Genomic DNA, 21,890 nt, shown 5'->3' on the forward strand with positions numbered 1-21,890 from the left:
TTTCTAACAGTCCCGCCCTGAACTTGTCTACATAACAATATTAAGACATAGTGGTAGCGCCACCTTCACGTTACGTTTTTTTTGCAGTTCATCACATTTTTGGTGGGCTAAACATGATTGTAAATTCATGAAACTTGGCGCACACATCACAAATAGTAAATTGTAACATCTTAAAGGATGCTTTCCCATGGAAGTGACAAAAATGGCTCCATAGTGCCCCATAGAAGATTATAATGAAGCAGCCCCAGTGTCCTGTTTCACACAGACGTATGAAAATTGGTAAGCATATGATGGTCCCTTTGACTTTTATATGGAAAACAGACATAGCAATACCTTGTTTTGTACCTTGTACCTTTAAAACTGATGCTTAAAATTTTTTTAAATAAAACATAATCTCAGCTCTTTTGCAAAGGTCAAATATCAGATACACAGATTATCTGTGTGTGTGTGTGTGTGTGTGTGTGTGTGTGTGTGTGTGTGTGTGTGTGTGTGTGGTGGGGAGGATAAGCCCTTTATACACTCCTTCCTGCCTTTCTCTTCTTTAATCAGAGCAGAAAACTAGCACACAGGCATACAGGCATACACACACCATTATTACTGCAGGCTAAGCAAGAAGGCTTTCACTATAGAAAGGAGATAAATCTCTCCCTGAGCAGTTATATAACTATTTATGGTCTTCTAAACAGTTCTCTTCTTCTGACATAAAGAAAACCATGTGTGTTTCATGGACATCTACAGCATTTAAATTCAGCATTCATATCAATAGAGCAGTAATATTAATGCAAAAACATCAACTCTAACAGTAAAATACTGAGAGGGACCATTTTACTGTACAATGACTAAAGTAAATTTTGCTCTATACTTTGACCTCAGTAAGATTTTGAATTGAAAAAATTGAATTAACAGAGTTAGATGTGAAAATATTTTGGCTCAATGCGCTGTCGCTGCTTCTGTCATTCTCCCAACCTCCCTTGCTCCTCTACTGGCTTCATGCTTCTCCTCTCGGGTCTGTCCCTCTCCTGTTCCATTCCATCCTCATCTTCCCCACAGTTAGAATCTTGTTTGGAGCCTCTGCAAATCAACCTTGTAACTGGCTTCACTTTTCAAGCCCAGAAGATCTGTCCATTATACATACGGTCAATCAGTAAACCGGAAACAGGGTCATGGGTGGCCAAGGCTCAATGACGCAACGGACAAGCTACTGTAGCACACATGCCACTCACTGTGCAATAATAATCTACTCACATACATACCTGGACACTCTTCTTCTTTTTTGTGCAATAACTTAATCCACCACTTAAGTACAATAATTTCATTTAACTGCTAATTTCTGCTAATGTCATTTATCCACTGTATAATAACACAATCCAATCCAACTTTATTTGGTAAGCACTTTAAAAACAACCAAAGTTGACCAAAGTGCTGTACAGGAGAATAAAAGACATCATAAATGTAAACAGTGATGGTGATGATGAAGACCACTGTGAGGAATATAGACAGTGACGGCGATAACACTGCAAAGTTCCCGTGGCAGATAACATGGACGAAGTCCAACGGCGACGAGCTCTATGTCCGGGCTGCAGACACGCTCTTTCACACAGACGTACCCGGCGTTACACCACCTGTTGTTTATGAGCACGGACAGTCCCCCTCCTTTCTTCATGCCGGTCGCGGTGGTGTCCCTGTCAACTCGAACCGTCTGGAAGCCGGGAAAGGTGACGTTTTGGAGTCCGGTATCTGCTCGTGTAGCCACGTTTGTTGGGTTTAAACCTCCTCTTCTTCATCCTCCGTTTAACCCCTGCTCTGCAGCCTCGCCATCTCCTCAGCTCCTCCGGTAGGGAGGGTCTCTCTCCAGTCAGGATGCTAGGGTACATCAGGGCGATCATCTGGTCATGGGTGTAAACAATGTGACTCGCCGTCGCCATGGAGACCCGTGCAAACAAAAAATAAAAAATGCTCAAAAACGGCAAAAAGGTATTTAGGCGACGTGAACAAAGTAGTAAGAAAATAAGAAAACAGTTAAAAATAGCAAAAAACACAGGCTAAAAACACACTGAAAACACACTAAAACTACAACAATAATAGGAGCTGCCATAACAGGCTGCCGTTGTCGCCGGCGCCATTCTGAAGCATATATATCGTTTGCGATAATATCGTCATTGTTGTTTTGACGATGTGCAAATTTCCATTATCGAGTATTTAAATTACTTCGCCAAAAATATTGAAATGCACGCGGAAACTCCTCACATCCATTTAATACACGGTGCAGCAACACTCTCTACAGCATGGCAGGATTCAGTCACACGACTAGTGGGCCTACTTGATCACATGACGTGATCACATGCCCTCTCGCTAGCATCCTCCTTGCAACAGTTTAGCAGCGCGTTGTGATGGTAGAGCGAAAATGCAAGCACCTCCAGTCCATGAAGCTACCGGTACTTCAGATGATTTAGTGCCGAGACGTGGGTCTACCTCTCTGGCATGGAAATGGTTTAGTTTCGAAAATACTTTTTTGGCGCAGCGCTCAGAGCGCTTCAAGTTGAAATCTGTTCAACTTTTAACACCGCTGGGTGCTCGGAAAATGAGTTTTTCAGCGCTCTCAGCGCTAAAAACGCGTTTGGTGGACACAAGCCCTAACTCAGACAATTCCAATCACATTTTAAAGGATTTCGACTGATTATCGTTATTGCCAAAATCCCAAAAAATAACTAAATATTGTTTTTTGCCCATATCGCCCACCCCTAATCTATACGCCAAAAAGCATATTGTGTTTTTTCCTGGATAGTATTATTCTTTTCTCATTTTGAAGAGAGACATGGATTATACATAATAGATGCCAGTCCCTGCAGAAAAACGCGATTATGTGATCGCATAATTCAATGCGAAAAGTCCGCATATTTATGCAGGGGCCGCATTTTTTCAAATATGCAACACTTTCGCAGGATAAATTGCAGATTTCCGCGCAAAATACGTGGGGATTTCATTATCCCCGCATTTTCGTTGCAAAAAAAGTCACATATATCTTAGCAGAAAGTTGAAAAATGTTGCGTTTACTTCACACAAAAGCAGCCATTTTCCCCTGTTGCGATGGGAACGTTATGAAGTGACGTAATTATACAACGTGAACATCATCGAAAAACTGCAAACCCCATGATGAAGCCGCAGTTTTTGCAAGTTCCCGCAATTTCATCGCTTAAAATTGCATTAATATCCCGCATATTCCATCGCATTTTGTAAGAAAACGTGCCACATAATCAAGGATTTTTGCCCGCAAAAATCACCAAAAAAAACTGCGTTTTTCTGGAAGGACTGAGATACAGTGCCAGTCAGTGGTGGAAGAAGTATTCAGATAATTTAAGTAAAAGTACCAATTCCACACTGTGAAATTCAAATACATGAATTTAAGTATTATTAGCAAAATGTAATCAAAGTATCAGAAGTAAAAGTACTCACTGTACACTAAAATATTCCATATCAGTGTGTAACTATTACATCTGATGTTTTTGGATTCCTAAGACTGCTGCATTAATGTTGCTTTTGACTGTTGTTAATATTTGAGATTGAGCTCATACTTATATACTGTTGGGTAGTTTAATCTACAGCAATGCATCATGTTCCATAAGATCAAATGTTTGCAGCATCACTGAGAGAACCATTATCTCTACAAAGTCAACTTTTCATGAGCTTAGAAAAACAGCTTTGTGACAATGCATTTTCCACCTAATCCAAATGTTTCTAAATAATTCATCTTAAGAAGTAGGAGTAAGAATTTTCTCAACCCATAAAGGAACACATCATCCTTCAGTCACAAACATTCAAAATGAACATATATAAGTATATAGTAGCTAAATGGAAATACTAGAGTAAAACACAAGTATCTCAAGTTGTCAGGAAACAGCTTTTCTTTATGATTTACTATTTTCAACATTTACTTTTGCAGTTTTTGGCAGTAATATTCTACATTACATTAATCATCAACTCGCAGTACGTCACCTCCACTGGCTCACGCTGGCTCTGTCTAACTGTCATGGCAACAGCCAAAAATGCAGAACTCAAGGCTTCAAAACGGTATTCCACAAACCAATGGGTAATGTCACAATAGGTTCACACTTGGGGCAGATACATAATAAACAGTGAATTAACAGTGTTGTGACTGTCCAATTCCCATATTTATTCAAAGAGGACCCCAACACCTCTACAGTATCAACAGGAAGGTATGCCTATAGTTACAACGACAAATAGCCAGAACACTGTCCAGGTAACTCAGCAATGTCATATAGCCTATAGATTGTTGTCTGCCCTAGAATCCAGAGATCCCCAACAAGAAGATAGTTTTGGCATGGACTAGATAGAGACTATCAGGACGAGACAGACATCTCTCCCTTCAGACATCACCTTGGGGCTGGGGTCCTTGATGTCTATTTTGTTTTTAATACCCAGTACCACAAGAGGGTCAAAAACACTGAAAATTATTGACACAATATTTGAAAAGTACCTTATGTTAAATGCATCCCAAAGAAAGGTCTCAATGTGATCAAGATAGCTGACTATTTCTCATGCATCTCTCCCTTTACTCCTTCTCTCACACATAAACATACTTCCATGTTATTGTATTTAGTTTAGCCACTGAATAACATCCAATTTTATATTGTTTGATCTGTACAGTTTTTATTGAACAGAAATGTAATCATTATGTCGGGGGAAGAAAACGTATAAAAGAAAAGAACGGAAAAGTATATAATTATTACATATTTTTATATTGTTGCTTTGTTATTGTATATCATGTTCAGTTACCTGACTTGTTTTTGCAAATTATATTGGTAATTTGGTAAAGATAAACTTGTTTCATCAAATAATAGTATGTATTATAACTCACATGTCTGTGAGGATATATTGCAATGTATAATAATAATTTCTTGAGAACAGGCTTGAGACAATCCACTTAAAATCGCATGGTAAATGAAATGTACTTGCACGCCTTTCTAGTTTTCGGCTGACTCAAAGCGCTGTTACACTACATGCCACATTCACCCATTCACACACATTCATACAGCCATCACAAACAGAAACTAACATTCATCACCGATGACACAGCAGTTTTTGGTTCAGTATCTTTTTTTAGTTAGTAATTTTTTTGGGGGCCTTTTATTGCCTCTAATTGACAGTGACAGCTGGAGTTAGACAGGAAAGGGGGGTAGAGAGAGAGGGGATGACATGCAGCAAAGGGCCACAGGTCGGATTCGAACCCTGGGCCGCTGAAGGACTCGGTCCATGGTCGCCAGCTCTACCAAGTGAGCAAACCAGATGCCCGGTTCAGTATCTTGCAGGAGGAGCCGGGGATCGAACCAATCTTCTGATTAGTGGACAACCCGCTCTACCTCCTGAGCTATAAATAACGCAATTCTTGAAAATACCCGGAAAACAATATATTTTGTACTATTGTGTTGGTATCCTGAACCAAAGCATGAATATTTAAAAAAGACCATACACAGGGCACTTTGGCTGTAGCAGTTACTTAATTTTCCCACTGGTGTTAACAAGGTACTGTACAATTTTTCACACAGAGCCCCTGCTCATTTCTGACCACACACAGCTGTAAAATCCACTGTTAGGGAACCACTGACACCAAGTACAAATACCTCAACTCATTCCATCCTGAAAACAACACTTAACCATTGCTACCTCTGCAGATAGGTGAACAAAGAGAATGAGATGTAGACTAGGGCTGCAGCTATCGAATATTTTGGTAATCGAGTATTCTATCGAATATTCCATCAATTAATCGAGTAATCGGATAAAACATACAGCTTAATTAAAGCCCAATTTTAAATATACAATTGAAAACAAGACAGATCACTTAATAATAAAAACAATTTGTTTCTTATTTAAGAAAAATTTACATGTATTTATTATCATTATACATATTATGTAAAGTAGTAAACCATTTCAAATTTCCAATATAAATAAATACAATTACTTCATTCAAATTCACTTCATTTCCTGAGACATAAAATAAATAAAATTGTTTCCCACTTATTTTTTCTAAGTATCAAAAATAAAATAAAAATGTGTCTCCTTCGCTGGAGCTCACGCTAGCTGCATCTGGGCTTGAGGTTGGGTTAGCAGCAGCACCAAGTGGCGTGTTAGCATGTGTTGCTGTGAGGTGCTTCATAAGATTTGAGTTGCTTGAGGCACACGTCTTTTTTCCTGGGCATAGTGCATGTTACATAAACATTCTTGCCTTTGGCTTCAGTAAGCGAGAAGTAGTGTCGGTACTTCCAGTTTGAAAACACTACCTTTGAATTTCCCTGGCTCGTCGCCATTGTAACGTAACGCAAGTTACGCGCCACTTTACATTCTCAGTAATGGTAACGGCGTTGCAACGATGGGAAAAGTAATTAATTAGATTACTCTGTTACTGAAAAAATAACGCTGTTGCACATTGTGTCACACTAAAAAGAATTTGTGCGAAACGTGAGTTTTTAATTTAATTAAACGAGGCTTCGAGGCAGAGGAAATTCCTCGATCATTTTTTGTAATTGAGTTACTCGAGGTACCCGAGGAATCGTTGCAGCCCTAATGTAAACAGATTAAAAAGACAAGAATATTCCAAGGCACCACGGATAAAATCTTCAACTACTTCATGATGTGATATTTTTAAGAGATATTAGTGCGTCAAAATCTCTGACATTTGACAAATTTCTACCATCTAAGTGTATACACATGGGCGACAAATAAAAATATTTATATATACAAACATAACAAATGCAGAGGCTTTCATACGGAGCACAAGGCCGCACTGAATAGATGGCAACGTATGAATCATATATGTTGGGCCACAGTCAGCAGGGGTCAGATACAACAGTGTAAGACAGAAATATGCATGCATACAATTAAAGTAACGGCAAAGAAGAAGTAGTGCAGTTTAACTGATTGTGCCACATTGACAAGGCTCTCCAACAATGCCCAAGCAGCTGTCATTAGGCACGACTGTGGCTGTTAATAGCCAGGTAAACACGGCAGTCTATTTTTATTAATAGTAATTAATGTGTGGGACATGGCTTATGCATGTTTTGTTTGTGCATATGCATTGTTTATACATCTGGTCCAAGATCTTTATTCCCAGGAGTGGGTCTTGGAAATGTTCCAATGTGAGGGCCAGACTGGGGCACACACCTTAAGGTGGGCACACAAAAAACAAACGACAAAGTAAAAAGGTGTTACACCCCAATAAAATGCAATGCAATATTATTAATAGTATAGGTATAATGTTTGTTCAGTGTAGGAAATTCCAAATGCACAACATTACAAATTCTGATATGAAATAATACAAATTAATGACAATTTGTAACTCCAAAATAGCCATAAACAATAAGCAACTGTGTTCTTTAACCAAGATCTTTGCTCTTCTTGTGTTCATTTATAGTGGTGTGAAGGACAACCAGTAGGAATGATAAGCCAACTATCTATGCAAGCTCAGTGAAGCAACAGCAAAGGGGATTGTTTCTCGTCTCTACAACAATCAGTTAAGTTGTTCTACAGACAATTCATCATTTCAAAAACAAAAAAAGTCACAATTACGGCTTGTCTTTATGGAATACATTTACATTAACAATTTAACTGCTTTTGAATAAAACATATCACCCCAAGTCAGTGGCAGCTCCATATCAGTGGCAGATTATGTATTAGGCTTCTGGAAACAATGAAACACTTTTGATGGGGCAAAAGAATAGATACCTTTGCACTGAAGCACAACTACAGTCACTTATTCCAATCAGACATAGCAATATAACCACCTGGGCACCCTGACTGGTCTGCGGCTATGCAGCCCTATACAACAACAACAAACTGTGATGCACTGTGTGTTCTGAAACCTTTCAGTCAGAACCAGTATTAACTTTTCAGTAATTTGAGCTACAGTAGCTTGTCTGTGGGATTTGACTATACGATTCACATGTGCATTAGTGAGCCTTGGTCGCCCATGACCCTGTGCCGGTCCAATGCTTTTCCTTACTTGGACCACTTTTGATGGGTACTGACCCCTGCAGACAGGGAACACCACACAAGAGCTGCACTTTTAGAGATGCTCTGAGCCAGTCATCTAGCCATCACAATTTGGCCCTTGTCAAAGTTGCTCAAATCCTCACACTGCCCATTTTTCGTGCTTCTAACACATCAACTTAAGGACAAAATGTTCACTTGCTGCCCAATATATCCCACCCGCTGACAGGAGCCATGATAACAAGATAATCAGTGTTATTCACTTCACCTGTCTGTGGTCATAATGTTATGGCCAATCACCTGCTAAAGATACAGTAGCCAGTATTTGTCACAGTTTGCGACACAAGGGAATGACACTACAAGGGAAGGAGTGGAGGCACCATGGTAAATAAGGCCTGCATCCTTTTTTGTAGCGATGGGCAGTATGATAAAAAATTTGTTTCAGAGTATTTTTTTAAGATTCTGGCTATTTCACAGTCAGCGTATGTTGTGGCCCCTTTGGTAGTTGGTACAGCAATATAGGTTTGGGTAGTGGTAATTATATCCCCTAGACCCAACAATAAACCGTTTTACCAGTACTACCTGCACCATGGCAGCATCATAAAGTCACAACATTAATATGTTAAGCTGAAAAACACTGCTTTATGAAATAAAAGGCTGATATAATTGATGTTAAGTCTTTTTCACTTCCTCCTCCTATATCACTGGCTGTTAGTATAACACTGACAAATTAGTTACTATTTTGTTAGATGTCAGGTTGATTAACAAGTGCAAGAGACAATTATTTAGTACATTTTAGAAAATAGTAAATTATGTAATTGCTTTTTAAATGCTAAATGTGGCACATGCCAACGGAATTTCTGACTTATCAGTTTTAGAATTATCCTAAATGCGACAGAGTAATAGTTCAACAGGATATGATGGTTGATGATGAGGAGCAGAATAAATGTATAGGTGCTGCACAGAGGTAGTCCTGTCTTATAATATCAATGAAAACACACTCACATGCACATGCAAATTAATCGGCCTAATCCTAAGCATTCAGGGGTGGATGTGGAGGCCTTACCCAGGTATTTGATGGTGAATCCCCGTGGCGGATTGAGGGACCTCCGCATCCATCCCTCTCTCAGCACCTCCAGATGGTCCTCCTTCCCCTGTATCAACAGGACATGCTCGTCTATCCATCCAAGAAAGAAGGTCTCGGACACAGCCTCTGTAATCCGCTGGTTCCACACATGTTGCTGTGTATTTTCTGCTTTGAAATCAGCAAAAATCTCATAGCCGGTGTGGTGTCTCGGCAGCTCGTCACTCTCTGATACCCCGACCGCCCCCACCGCCTCCACAGCCCCGACCCTGGACAGAACTATAGCCAGGGAATGGGGAGCTATCTGCAGGAAAGACTCCATTGTCGCGTCGTCCTTCTAGCTGACTAATGAATGCAGTAATATCATTATATTTACCTATCTGAGACACCGTCAGACTCGATAGGAAGCAAACAGTCCATGTTAGCTAGCAGGGTGTGTAGCTACAAGCTACACTCTGCAGCAGCCGCCTAACCTAAATCTGTATTTCCATGAAGCTAGCCTGCTAGCTCCCTTGACTTACATGAAACCCATTCCCACACGTTTATGTTAGGCTACGTCTTTTTCTCCGGTCGTAATATATTGACCTGTTTACAGTATTTACTAAAGTATTTACTGAAGACTCATGTCGAACGCTGTCCACCACAAACGAGAGATGACATTCGTCATGTTCGCAGTAATGTAAACCTTGCTGTTACGTTGGGTACCTTGAAATATACGTTAGATTGCTAGCTGGATGCTAACGTGATAATGAATTAACCTCGGCAACAGATGTGGCGAGTCCCCCGTCTTTCGTTGATAGGCAGCAACTCGGTCTCGTGGAACGCCTGTATCTTATCTGTATCCTCGAGAAGGCGAGCTCTCTCCAACTGTGAATAATGTCCTGTCTTGCGCACGCTCCAGTGCGGTGCGCGAGAACACAGCGTATACAGGAGTGTTTTATTCGAGTGTTACAGGCATCGTTACTGAGCTGCGTTAACAGGACTGAAAACACTAACTTCCGGTCAAAATTTCAAATTAAGACTTTCAACGCAACAACTCCATTGGGAGCAAATAGTTATAATTTCACCCCACGGCTTTTCACGGCAGGGAAGTTTATTATGACACAACATCGGATTAGGCTATGGAGCCCCACCACCAATCCATTAAAAATTGGGTGATGTTCGGTATGACGTGTCACAAAACACAATTTTCTCAAAAAAAGGGTGTATCTTTCGTTCATTTATTTTGTATAGTTGTAGGTTGACAGAGACGATATTGATTTGTGTGAAGGTGTTTCTTATGAGGTTAAAACAGTGGCATTACATTTTGGAATCGAAAATAAAACGTGGCATTGAAAACAAAACCTGAACTGAAAAACATTGGCATTGAAATGCTTGTATTGGTTCCACTGAAAAAATATATTTAATTTTATTTGTGTTTCAGTGACAATCTTCTTTTTTTTTTTTCACTAGTTTTCAGTTTCAACTTTCTGTTACCATTTTTTGCTTTGAGGGGAGGGGTTAGGATGGTGTTATTTACATATCTGCATACTAAGATAAGATAAGATAAGATATTCCTTTATTTATCCCCCTTAGGAGAAATTCAGGTTGACACAGCAGCAATAGGGCAAAATAGTGCAAAAACAGAGAAAGAATATCACAATAAAAATATTACTAATATTATTAATATTTTGAAGATATAAAAACTATAAATTAAAGTATATACACTATGCATTGTTCAAGTAGGAGATGAAGTGCAAAATATAAGCAGAAAAAATAAACTTGACTAAAACTAAGAAACTAAAACTACTAAACTACTAAAGTGGAAATTAAATATAAATAGTGCAAAAGGCTTGTGCGTTGTAGGTAGGAGTTTTAAACCAGTCTTCGTCTGCAAGAGAAAACAGCACTCCTCTTCTGAACCCGAGGTCAGCTGCTCTGAAGCTTCTGATCACACACACAGCAATGGCTTCCAGATGTTCACCTAAAACTCCCATTGTTATGCTGATCTGGCCAAGGTCCATTGGAACAAGTACAAATGTTAGCTAATGTCAGCTATCACAGCTAACGTTAGCTAATTGTCTGCTTGCTAACTTTAAATTCTATATGATTAAGATGCCTCCATTATTTTCAAGGTGATAGATAGATCATTTTATTAATCCCACAATGGGGAAATTCACTTGTCATAGCAACATTTGAGTGAAAAAAATAGGCTACAGATATAAAAAACAGGAGCATTTGCATACAGCAGGTCCAATGTCTTATTGTCTCTGGTGGTGCATGTGACAAACTGGTGGAAGGTTGGGAGTGTGGACGAGAGAGAAACATGGTTGAAGTCCCCTGTGATTCATGATGGAGGCCCCAGGGTGTTTCGTTTGTAGTCCTGCAGTCACAGTGTGGATTATAATATTATAATTATATTATTATAGTATTATAGAAGAATATTATCATAATTATTCCATTATAGAAAAATATTCTTCTATAATATTATAATATAATTATGTTATAAAAGATTACGGCCAAGTGTTTAAAAAAGACATAAAGGAAAACGTACCTTTTTACTCTCCTCTCCAAAACTTAGTCAACTTTCTTCTTCTTCTTCTTCTTCTTCTTCTTCTTCTTCTTCTTGTCTTTCGGATCTGGTCCCACTGGACTGGTCCATCCCTCAGGTCGGGTCCCCATAGTGGCCTGGCGCACTTCCGTTTTGAGGAGTGAATTTGCAGCATTTCTCTCTTGCAGTTGTTTTGGGGTTTTGTGTGTTTTTGGTATTTGCAGCATTTTTCTTTGGCACCAGCTCGATGTCCAGGCTGCAGACACGCTCTTTCACAGAGACATGCCCGGGGTTACACCACCTGTTGTTTATGAGCACGGCCAGTCCCCCTCCTTTCTTCTTGCCGGTCGCGGTGGTATTCCCTGTCTGGAAGGTGACGTAGGTTCCGCTATCTGCTTGTGTAGCGACATTTGTTTCCAGTGATGACTGCAGGGATGTAGGCAGTGGCAGTCCTTCCTACAGGCGACATAGGCGCTTGCCTAGGGCGCCACCTAGTGAGGGGTGCCAAATATGCGGCAAGAAAAAAATTATAATTATTGTGCTTTGAAAAGCACAACACTATTATCCCTCGGGCTTATTATTGTGCCTTGAAAAGCACAATACTACTCTTCCCCATACTTATTATTGTGCCTTGAAAAGCACAATACTACTCTCCCTCATACTTATTATTATTCTTCCGTACGTTTTTTGGCACGCTTCTCCTCCCGCAGTTTTGGTCGCACATACACAAAAAAGGTATCAAAACGTGCAGCTCGGCCAGGAATGGTGTGCTATGACTTTTCTAAGCGTTTCGCCAAACAGTTTGCCAATAAATCGCCAAAAACCGGTCCAAAAAATTAATGGGTGTGTATTGCGAGAATGTTCAACCGCTAGAGTGCGTGACATCATCGCTAGAGTGTGGGGAGAGAGAAAAATTTGTCGAAAAATAAATTTGTAAACTGCTCTCAAGGCCACAAATGTCACTCTACAGAAATAATTTGTAGATAGAAATGTAGGTAAATTCGTTGGGGTCGCAGGGATACCACTGCTGAAGCTGTCAGACAAATACTTTTGGCGGGAGACGCACTGATGCGCCAGCAACACCCTCTCACAGCCCCATCTACTCCCGTGTTAAATGTAGAGGAGGAATTTTGAAAGAAGCTCGTTGAACCTCTCCTTTCTCAATCTCCCGAGGTCACATTTTTTAACTTTAGCCACTGAAACTCAGCAGTCCTATAGTCAACAAGATGACGACGCTCATGGTCTTTTCTGTTTTCATTTCGGTCGTTCCTGGCCATGGGTTCGAGGGGATTCATTTTAAATGTTTCTGTCTTTCTCAAGAGTCTCAAGTGGTCTCCCCTGGTTGCCACGACAACCAAAGCCTGCCTCTCACACACACACACACACACGCACACACACACACACACACCCACACATAGCTAGCTACAGAGGCTGAGAAGGCATTAATAAGCTAGCGCTAGCTAGCTGGCTAGCTAAAGATAATTAGAAAGTGGCTAATAAACAAACAATTTAAAGCTGAATGATTTTAATATTAACACAAAATAAGTGAAATGCATCTAAAATATTTTACCCTACTATGAGCTGTTCCTTAATTTACATTAGCACTCCTTCAGGAGCATAATACAATTAAACACATTAACCAAAGCTAGCACTTAGCTAGCGATTAGCGCTTAGCTAGCAATTAGTGCATGGCTAGTGATAAGTAGTGAGCTAGCGATTAGCGGTTAGCGCTTAGCTAGCAATTACGGCATGGTTAGCGATTAGCACGTAGCTAAGCACTAGCTTTGGTTATTGTGTTTATGTGTGCTAGCTCTAGCTAGCTAGCTAAAGAGAATGACATGGCATCAATATGCTCGCGCTAGCGTGCTAGAGAACAAGACATGGTATTGACATATGGGCCAGAGCAAGGCACAATCAAAATTTCTTTAGGAATTTTCTAGTTATTGTGCCTTGAAAAGCACAATAATACTCTTCCCCATACTTATTATTATTCTTGGCGTGTGACACTCAGTCAGCCAATCAGGAGGCGTTTAACACTCAGCCAGCCAATCAGGAGGCGTGTAACACTCAGCCAACCAATCAGGAGGCGTGTAACACTCAGGCAGCCAATTAGGAGGCTTTTGAGACTCAGCCAGTCAATCAGGAGGCCTTTGACACTCAGCCAGCCAATCAGGAGGCGCGTACTACTCAGCCATCCAATCAGGAGGTGTGCAACACTCAGCAAGCCAATCAGGAGGCATTTAACACTAAGCCAGCCAATCAGGAGGCGTTTGACTCTCAGCCAGCCAATCAGGAGGCCTATGAGACCCAGTCAGCCAATCAGGAGGCCTTTGACACTCAGCCAGCCAATCAGGAGGCGTGTAACACTCTGCCTTCCTATCAGGAGCCGTGTAACACTCAGCCAACCAATCCAGAGGCGTTTGACACTCAGGATACCAATCAGGAGCCGTGTAACACTCAGCCAACCAATAAAGAGGCGTGTAACACTCAGACAGCCAATCAGGATGCTTTTGAGACTCAGCCAGCAAATCAGGAGGCGTGTAACACTCAGCCATCCACTCAGGAGGTGTGTAACACTCAGCAAACCAATCAGGAGTCGTCTCACACTCAGCCAGCCAATAAGGAGGCGTGTAACACTCAGTCAACCAATCAGGAGGCGTGTGACACTCAGCCAGCCAACCAGGAGGCATGTAACACTCAGGCAGCCAATCAGGAGGCTTTTGAGACTCAGCCAGCCAATCAGGAGGCCTTTGACACTCAGCCAGCCAATCAGGAGGCGTGTAACACTCAGCCATCGAATCAGGAGGTGTGTAACACTCAGCAAACCAATCAGGAGTCGTCTCACACTCAGCCAGCCAATCAGGAGGCGTGTAACACTCAGCCAACCAATCAGGAGGCGTGTAACACTCAGGCAGCCAATAAGGAGGCTTTTGAGACTAAGCCAGTCAATCAGGAGGCCTTTGACACTCGGCCATCCAATCAGGAGGTGTGCAACACTCAGCAAACCAATCAGGAGTCGTGTCAACTCAGCCAGCCAATCAGGAGGCGTGTAACACTCAGTCAGCTAATCAGGAGGCGTGTGACACTCAGCCAGCCAATTAGGAGGCGTTTAACACTCAGCCAGCCAATCAGAAGGCGTTTAAAACTAAGCCAGCCACTCGGAAGGCATTTGACACTCAGCCAGCCAATCAGGTGGCGTTTTACTCTGAGCCAGCCAATCAGGAGGCGTGTGACACTCAGCCAGCCAATTAGGAGGCGTTTAACACTCAGCCATCCAATCAGGAGCCAGCCACTCGGAAGACATTTGACACTCAGCCAGCCAATCAGGAGGCTTTTGAGACTCAGCCAGCCAATCAGGAGGACTTTGACACTCAGCCAGCCAATCAGGAGGCGTGTAACACTCAGCCATCCAATCAGGAGGCGTGTAACACTCAGTCAGCCAATCAGGAGGCGTGTGACACTAAGCCAGACAATCAGGAGGGGTGTAACACTCAGCCAACCAATCAGGAGGCTTTTGAGACTCAGCCAGCCAATCAGGAGGCCTGTAACACTCAGCCAGCCAATCAGGAGGCTTTTGAGACTCAGCCAGCCAATCAGGAGGACTTTGACACTCAGCAAGCCAATCAGGAGGCGTGTAGAACTCAGCCAGCCAATCAGGAGGCGTGTCAAACTCAGCCAGCCAATCAGGAGGGGTTTAACACTCTGCCTTCCAATCAGGAAGCGTGTCACTCTCAGCCACCCAATCAGGAGGCGTGTAACACTCAGCCAACCAATCAGGAGGCGTGTAACACTCAGGCAGCCAATCAGGAGGCTTTTGACACTAAGCCAGCCAATCAGAAGGCCTTTGACACTCAGCCAGACAATCAGGAGGTGTGTAACACTCAGCCATCCAATCAGGAGGTGTGCAACACTCAGCAAACCAATCAGGAGGCGTGTCACACTCAGCCAGCCAATCAGGAGGCGTGTAACACTCAGTCAGCCAATCAGGAGGCGTGTGACACTCAGCCAGCCAATCAGGAGGCGTTTAACACTCAGCCAGCCAATCAGAAGGCGTTTAAAACAAAGCCAGCCAATCAGGAGGCTTGTGACTCTCAGCCAGCCAATCAGGAGACCTATGAAACCCAGCCAACCAATCAGGAGGCGTTTAACACTCTGCTTGCCAATCAGGAGGCGTGTAACACTAAGTCAGCCAATCAGGAGGCGTGTGACATTCAGCCAGCCAATAAGGAGGCGTTTAACACTAAGCCAGCCAATGGGGAGGCATTTGACACTCAGCCAGCCAATCAGGAGGCGTATCACACTCAGCTAGCCAATCATGAGGCGTGTAACACTCAGTCAGCCAATCAGCAGGCGTGTAAAACTCGGCCAGCCAATAAGGAAGTGTGTCACACTCTGCCAGCCAATCAGGAGGCGTGTAAAACTCGGCCAGCCAATAAGGAAGTGTGTCACACTCAGGCAGCCAATCAGGAGGCGTGTAACACTCAGGAAGCAAATCAGGAGGCCTTTGAAAATCAGCCAGCCTATCAGGAGGCGTGTGATACTCAGCCAGCCAATCAGGAGGCGTGTAACACTCAGCCAGACATTCAGGAGGCGTGTCACAGTCAGCCAGCCAATCAGGAGGCGTGTAACACTCAGCCAGCCAATCGGGAGGCGTTTAACACTCTGCTTTCCAATCAGGAGGCGTGTAACACTCAGCCAACCAATCAGGAGGCGTGTAACACTCAGGCAGCAAATAAGGAGGCTTTTGAGACTCAGCCAGCCAATCAGGAGGCCTTTGACACTCACCCAGCCAATCAGGACGCCTGTCACACTCAGCCAACCAATCAGGAGGTGTATAACGCTCAGTACACCAATCAGGAGGTGTGTAACACTCAGCAAACCAATCAGGAGTCGTCTCACACTCAGCCAGCCAATCAGGAGACGTGTAACACTCAGTCAGCCAATCAGGAGGCGTGTGACACTCAGCAAACCAATAGGGAGTCGTGTCACACTCAGCCAGCCAATCAGGAGGCCTTTGACACTCAGCCAGCCAATCAGGAGGCGTGTAACACTCAGCCATCCAATCAGGAGGTGGGTAACACTTAGCAAACCAATCAGGAGTCGTCTCACACTCAGCCAGCCAATCAGAACGCGTGTAACACTCAGTCAGCCAATCAGGAGGCGTGTGACACTCAGCCAGCCAATCAGGGGGCTTGTAATACTCAGCCAGCCAATCAGGAGGTGTATAACACTCTGCTTTCCAATCAGGAGGCGTGTAAAACTCAGCCAACCAATCAGGAGGCGTGTAACACTCAGCCAGCCAATAAGGAAGTGTGTCACACTCTGCCAGCCAATCAGGAGGCGTGTAAAACTCGGCCAGCCAATAAGGAAGTGTGTCACACTCAGGCAGCCAATCAGGAGGCGTGTAACACTCAGGAAGCAAATCAGGAGGCCTTTGAAAATCAGCCAGCCTATCAGGAGGCGTGTGATACTCAGCCAGCCAATCAGGAGGCGTGTAACACTCAGCCAGACATTCAGGAGGCGTGTCACAGTCAGCCAGCCAATCAGGAGGCGTGTAACACTCAGCCAGCCAATCGGGAGGCGTTTAACACTCTGCTTTCCAATCAGGAGGCGTGTAACACTCAGCCAACCAATCAGGAGGCGTGTAACACTCAGGCAGCAAATAAGGAGGCTTTTGAGACTCAGCCAGCCAATCAGGAGGCCTTTGACACTCACCCAGCCAATCAGGACGCCTGTCACACTCAGCCAACCAATCAGGAGGTGTATAATGCTCAGTACACCAATCAGGAGGTGTGTAACACTCAGCAAACCAATCAGGAGTCGTCTCACACTCAGCCAGCCAATCAGGAGACGTGTAACACTCAGTCAGCCAATCAGGAGGCGTGTGACACTCAGCAAACCAATAGGGAGTCGTGTCACACTCAGCCAGCCAATCAGGAGGCCTTTGACACTCAGCCAGCCAATCAGGAGGCGTGTAACACTCAGCCATCCAATCAGGAGGCGTGTAACACTCAGTCAGCCAATCAGTAGGCGTGTAACACTCAGCAAACCAATCAGGAGTCGTGTCACACTCAGGCAGCCAATCAGGAGGCGTGTTACACTCAGGCAGCCAATCAGGAGGCCTTTGAAAATCAGCCAGCCATTCAGGAGGCGTGTCACAGTCAGCCATTAAATCAGGAGGCGTGTAACACTCAGCCAGCCAATCAGGAGGCGTTTAACACTCTGCTTTCCAATCAGGAGGCGTGTAACACTCAGCCAACCAATCAGGAGGCGTGTAACATTCAAGCAGCAAATAAGGAGGCTTTTGAGACTCAGCCAGCCAATCAGGAGTCCTTTGACACTCACCCAGCCAATCAGGACGCCTGTCACACTCAGCCAACCAATCAGGAGGTGTATAACACTCAGTACACCAATCAGGAGGTGTGTAACACTCAGCAAACCAATCAGGAGTCGTCTCACACTCAGCCAGCCAATCAGGAGACGTGTAACACTCAGTCAGCCAATCAGGAGGCGGGTGACACTCAGCAAACCAATAGGGAGTCGTGTCACACTCAGCCAGCCAATCAGGAGGCCTTTGACACTCAGCCAGCCAATCAGGAGGCGTGTAACACTCAGCCATCCAATCAGGAGGTGGGTAATACTTAGCAAACCAATCAGGAGTCGTCTCACACTCAGCCAGCAAATCAGAACGCGTGTAACACTCAGTCAGCCAATCAGGAGGCGTGTGACACTCAGCCAGCCAATCAGGGGGCTTGTAATACTCAGCCAGCCAATCAGGAGGTGTATAACACTCAGCCAGCCAATCAGGAGGCGTGTAAAACTCGGCCAGCCAATAAGGAAGTGTGTCACACTTAGGCAGCCAATCAGGAGGCGTGTAACACTCAGGCAGCCAATCAAAAGGCCTTTGAAAATCAGCCAGCCAATCAGGAAGCGTGTGACACTCAGCCAGCCAATCAGGAGGTGTGTAACACTCAGCCAGCCAATCAGGAGGCGTTTAACACTCTGCTTTCCAATCAGGAGGCGTGTAAAACTCAGCCAACCAATCAGGAGGCGTGTAACACTCAGCCAGCCAATCAGGAGGCTTTTGAGACTCAGCTAGCCAATCAGTAGGCCTTTGACACTCAGCCAGCCAATCAGGAGGCTTTTGAGACTCAGCTAGCCAATCAGGAGGCGTGTAACACTCAGCTAGCCAATCAGGAGGCTTTTGAGACTCAGCTAGCCAATCAGTAGGCCTTTGACACTCAGCCAGCCAATCAGGAGGCGTGTAACACTCAGCCATCCAATCAGGAGGCGTGTAACACTCAGTCAGCCAATCAGTAGGCGTGTAACACTCAGCAAACCAATCAGGAGTCGTGTCACACTCAGGCAGCCAATCAGGAGGCGTGTAACACTCAGGCAGCCAATCAGGAGGCCTTTGAAAATCAGCCAGCCATTCAGGAGGCGTGTCACAGTCAGCCATTCAATCAGGAGGCGTGTAACACTCAGCCAGCCAATCAGGAGCCGTTTAACACTCTGCTTTCCAATCAGGAGGCGTGTAACACTCAGCCAACCAATCAGGAGGCGTGTAACATTCAAGCAGCAAATAAGGAGGCTTTTGAGACTCAGCCAGCCAATCAGGAGTCCTTTGACACTCACCCAGCCAATCAGGACGCCTGTCACACTCAGCCAACCAATCAGGAGGTGTATAACACTCAGTACACCAATCAGGAGGTGTGTAACACTCAGCAAACCAATCAGGAGTCGTCTCACACTCAGCCAGCCAATCAGGAGACGTGTAACACTCAGTCAGCCAATCAGGAGGCGTGTGAAACTCAGCAAACCAATAGGGAGTCGTGTCACACTCAGCCAGCCAATCAGGAGGCCTTTGACACTCAGCCAGCCAATCAGGAGGCGTGTAACACTCAGCCATCCAATCAGGAGGCGTGTGACACTCAGCCAGCCAATCAGGGGGCTTGTAATACTCAGCCAGCCAATCAGGAGGTGTATAACACTCAGCCAGCCAATCAGGAGGCGTGTAAAACTCGGCCAGCCAATAAGGAAGTGTGTCACACTTAGGCAGCCAATCAGGAGGCGTGTAACACTCAGGCAGCCAATCAAAAGGCCTTTGAAAATCAGCCAGCCAATCAGGAAGCGTGTGACACTCAGCCAGCCAATCAGGAGGCGTGTAACACTCAGCCAGCCAATCAGGAGGCGTTTAACACTCTGCTTTCCAATCAGGAGACGTGTAAAACTCAGCCAACCAATCAGGAGGCGTGTAACACTCAGCCAGCCAATCAGGAGGCTTTTGAGACTCAGCTAGCCAATCAGTAGGCCTTTGACACTCAGCCAGCCAATCAGGAGGCTTTTGAGACTCAGCTAGCCAATCAGGAGGCGTGTAACACTCAGCCAGCCAATCAGGAGGCTTTTGAGACTCAGCTAGCCAATCAGTAGGCCTTTGACACTCAGCAAACCAATCAGGAGTCGTGTCACACTCAGGCAGCCAATCAGGAGGCGTGTAACACTCAGACAGCCAATCAGGAGGCCTTTGAAAATCAGCCAGCCATTCAGGAGGCGTGTCACAGTCAGCCATTCAATCAGGAGGCGTGTAACACTCAGCGAACCAATCAGGAGGCGTTTAACACTCTGCTTTCCAATCAGGAGGCGTGTAACACTCAGCCAACCAATCAGGAGGCGTGTAACATTCAAGCAGCCAATAAGGAGGCTTTTGAGACTCAGCCAGCCAATCAGGAGGCCTTTGACTCTCACCCAGCCAATCAGGAGGCGTGTCACACTCAGCCAGCAAATCAGGAGGTGTGTAACACTCAGCAAACCAATCAGGAGTCGTCTCACACTCAGCCAGCCAATCAGTAGGCGTGTAACACTCAGTCAGCCAATCAGGAGGCATGTGACACTCAGCAAACCAATAGGGATTCGTGCCACACTCAGCCAGCCAATCAGAAGGCCTTTGACACTCAGCCAGCCAATCAGGAGGCGTGTAACACTCAGCCATCCAATCAGGAGGTGTGTAACACTCAGCAAACCAATCAGGAGTCGTCTCACACTCAGCCATCCAATCAGGAGGCGTGTAACACTCAGCAAACCAATCAGGAGTCGTGTAACACTCAGTCAGCCAATCAGGAGGCGTGTGACACTCAGCCAGCCAATAAGGAGGCGTTTAACACCAAGCCATCCAATCAGGAGGCATGTAACACTCAGCCAGCCAATCAGGAGGCGTGTCACACTCAGGAAGCCAATGAGGAGGCGTGTAACACTCAGCCTGCCAATCAGGAAGCGTGTCACACTCAGCCAGCCAATCAGGAGGCGTTTAACACTCTGCCTGCCAATCAGGAAGCGTGTCACACTCAGCCAGCCAATCAGGAGGCGTGTAGAACTCAGCCAGCCAATCAAGAGGCGTGTCAAACTCAGCCAGCCAATCAGGAGGGGTTTAACACTCTGCCTTCCAATCAGGAAGCGTGTCACTCTCAGCCAGCCAATCAGGAGGCGTGTAACACTCAGCCAACCATCAGGAGGCATGTAACACGCAGGCAGCCAATCAGGAGGCTTTTGACACTAAGCCAGCCAATCAGGAGGCCTTTGACACTCAGCCAGACAATCAGGAGGTGTGTAACACTCAGCCATCCAATCAGGAGGTGTGCAACACTCAGCAAACCAATCAGGAGGCGTGTCACACTCAGCCAGCCAATCAGGAGGCGGGTAACACTCAGTCAGCCAATCAAGAGGCGTGTGACACTCAGCCAGCCAATCAGGAGGCGTTTAACACTCAGCCAGCCAATCAGAAGGCGTTTAAAACAAAGCCAGCAAATCAGGAGGCGTGTGACTCTCAGCCAGCCAATCAGGAGACCGATGAAACCCAGCCAACCAATCAGGAGGCGTTTAACACTCTGCTTGCCAATCAGGAGGCGTGTAACACTAAGTCAGCCAATCAGGAGGCGTGTGACATTCAGCCAGCCAATAAGGAGGCGTTTAACACTAAGCCAGCCAATGGGGAGGCATTTGACACTCAGCCAGCCAATCAGGAGGCGTATCACACTCAGCTAGCCAATCATGAGGCGTGTAACACTCAGTCATCCAATCAGCAGGCGTGTAAAACTCGGCCAGCCAATAAGGAAGTGTGTCACACTCAGCCAGCCAATCAGGAGGCGTGTAAAACTCGGCCAGCCAATAAGGAAGTGTGTCACACTCAGGCAGCCAATCAGGAGGTGTGTAACACTCAGGCAGCCAATTAGGAGGCATGTAACACTCAGGCAGCCAATAAGGAGGCGTGTCACACTCAGG

At 44.8% G+C, this 21,890-nt stretch overlaps 1 protein-coding gene across 1 annotated transcript in view; it reads right to left on the reverse strand.

The window, feature by feature from the left end:
• LOC127375232 (storkhead-box protein 2) overlaps positions 1-10,073 on the reverse strand; it is a 93,565-nt gene extending 83,492 nt beyond the window's left edge. The window contains exon 1 of the mRNA XM_051421221.1: positions 9,068-10,073. Within this exon, the coding sequence (XP_051277181.1) occupies positions 9,068-9,407 (340 nt within the window). The 5' untranslated portion in view covers positions 9,408-10,073. The remainder of the gene's footprint in view (positions 1-9,067) is intronic.
• Between the last annotated feature and the right edge of the window lie 11,817 nt (positions 10,074-21,890).

The sequence above is a fragment of the Dicentrarchus labrax genome, unplaced genomic scaffold (genome assembly GCF_905237075.1).
Source record: "Dicentrarchus labrax unplaced genomic scaffold, dlabrax2021, whole genome shotgun sequence".
Lineage (NCBI taxonomy): Eukaryota > Metazoa > Chordata > Actinopteri > Moronidae > Dicentrarchus > Dicentrarchus labrax.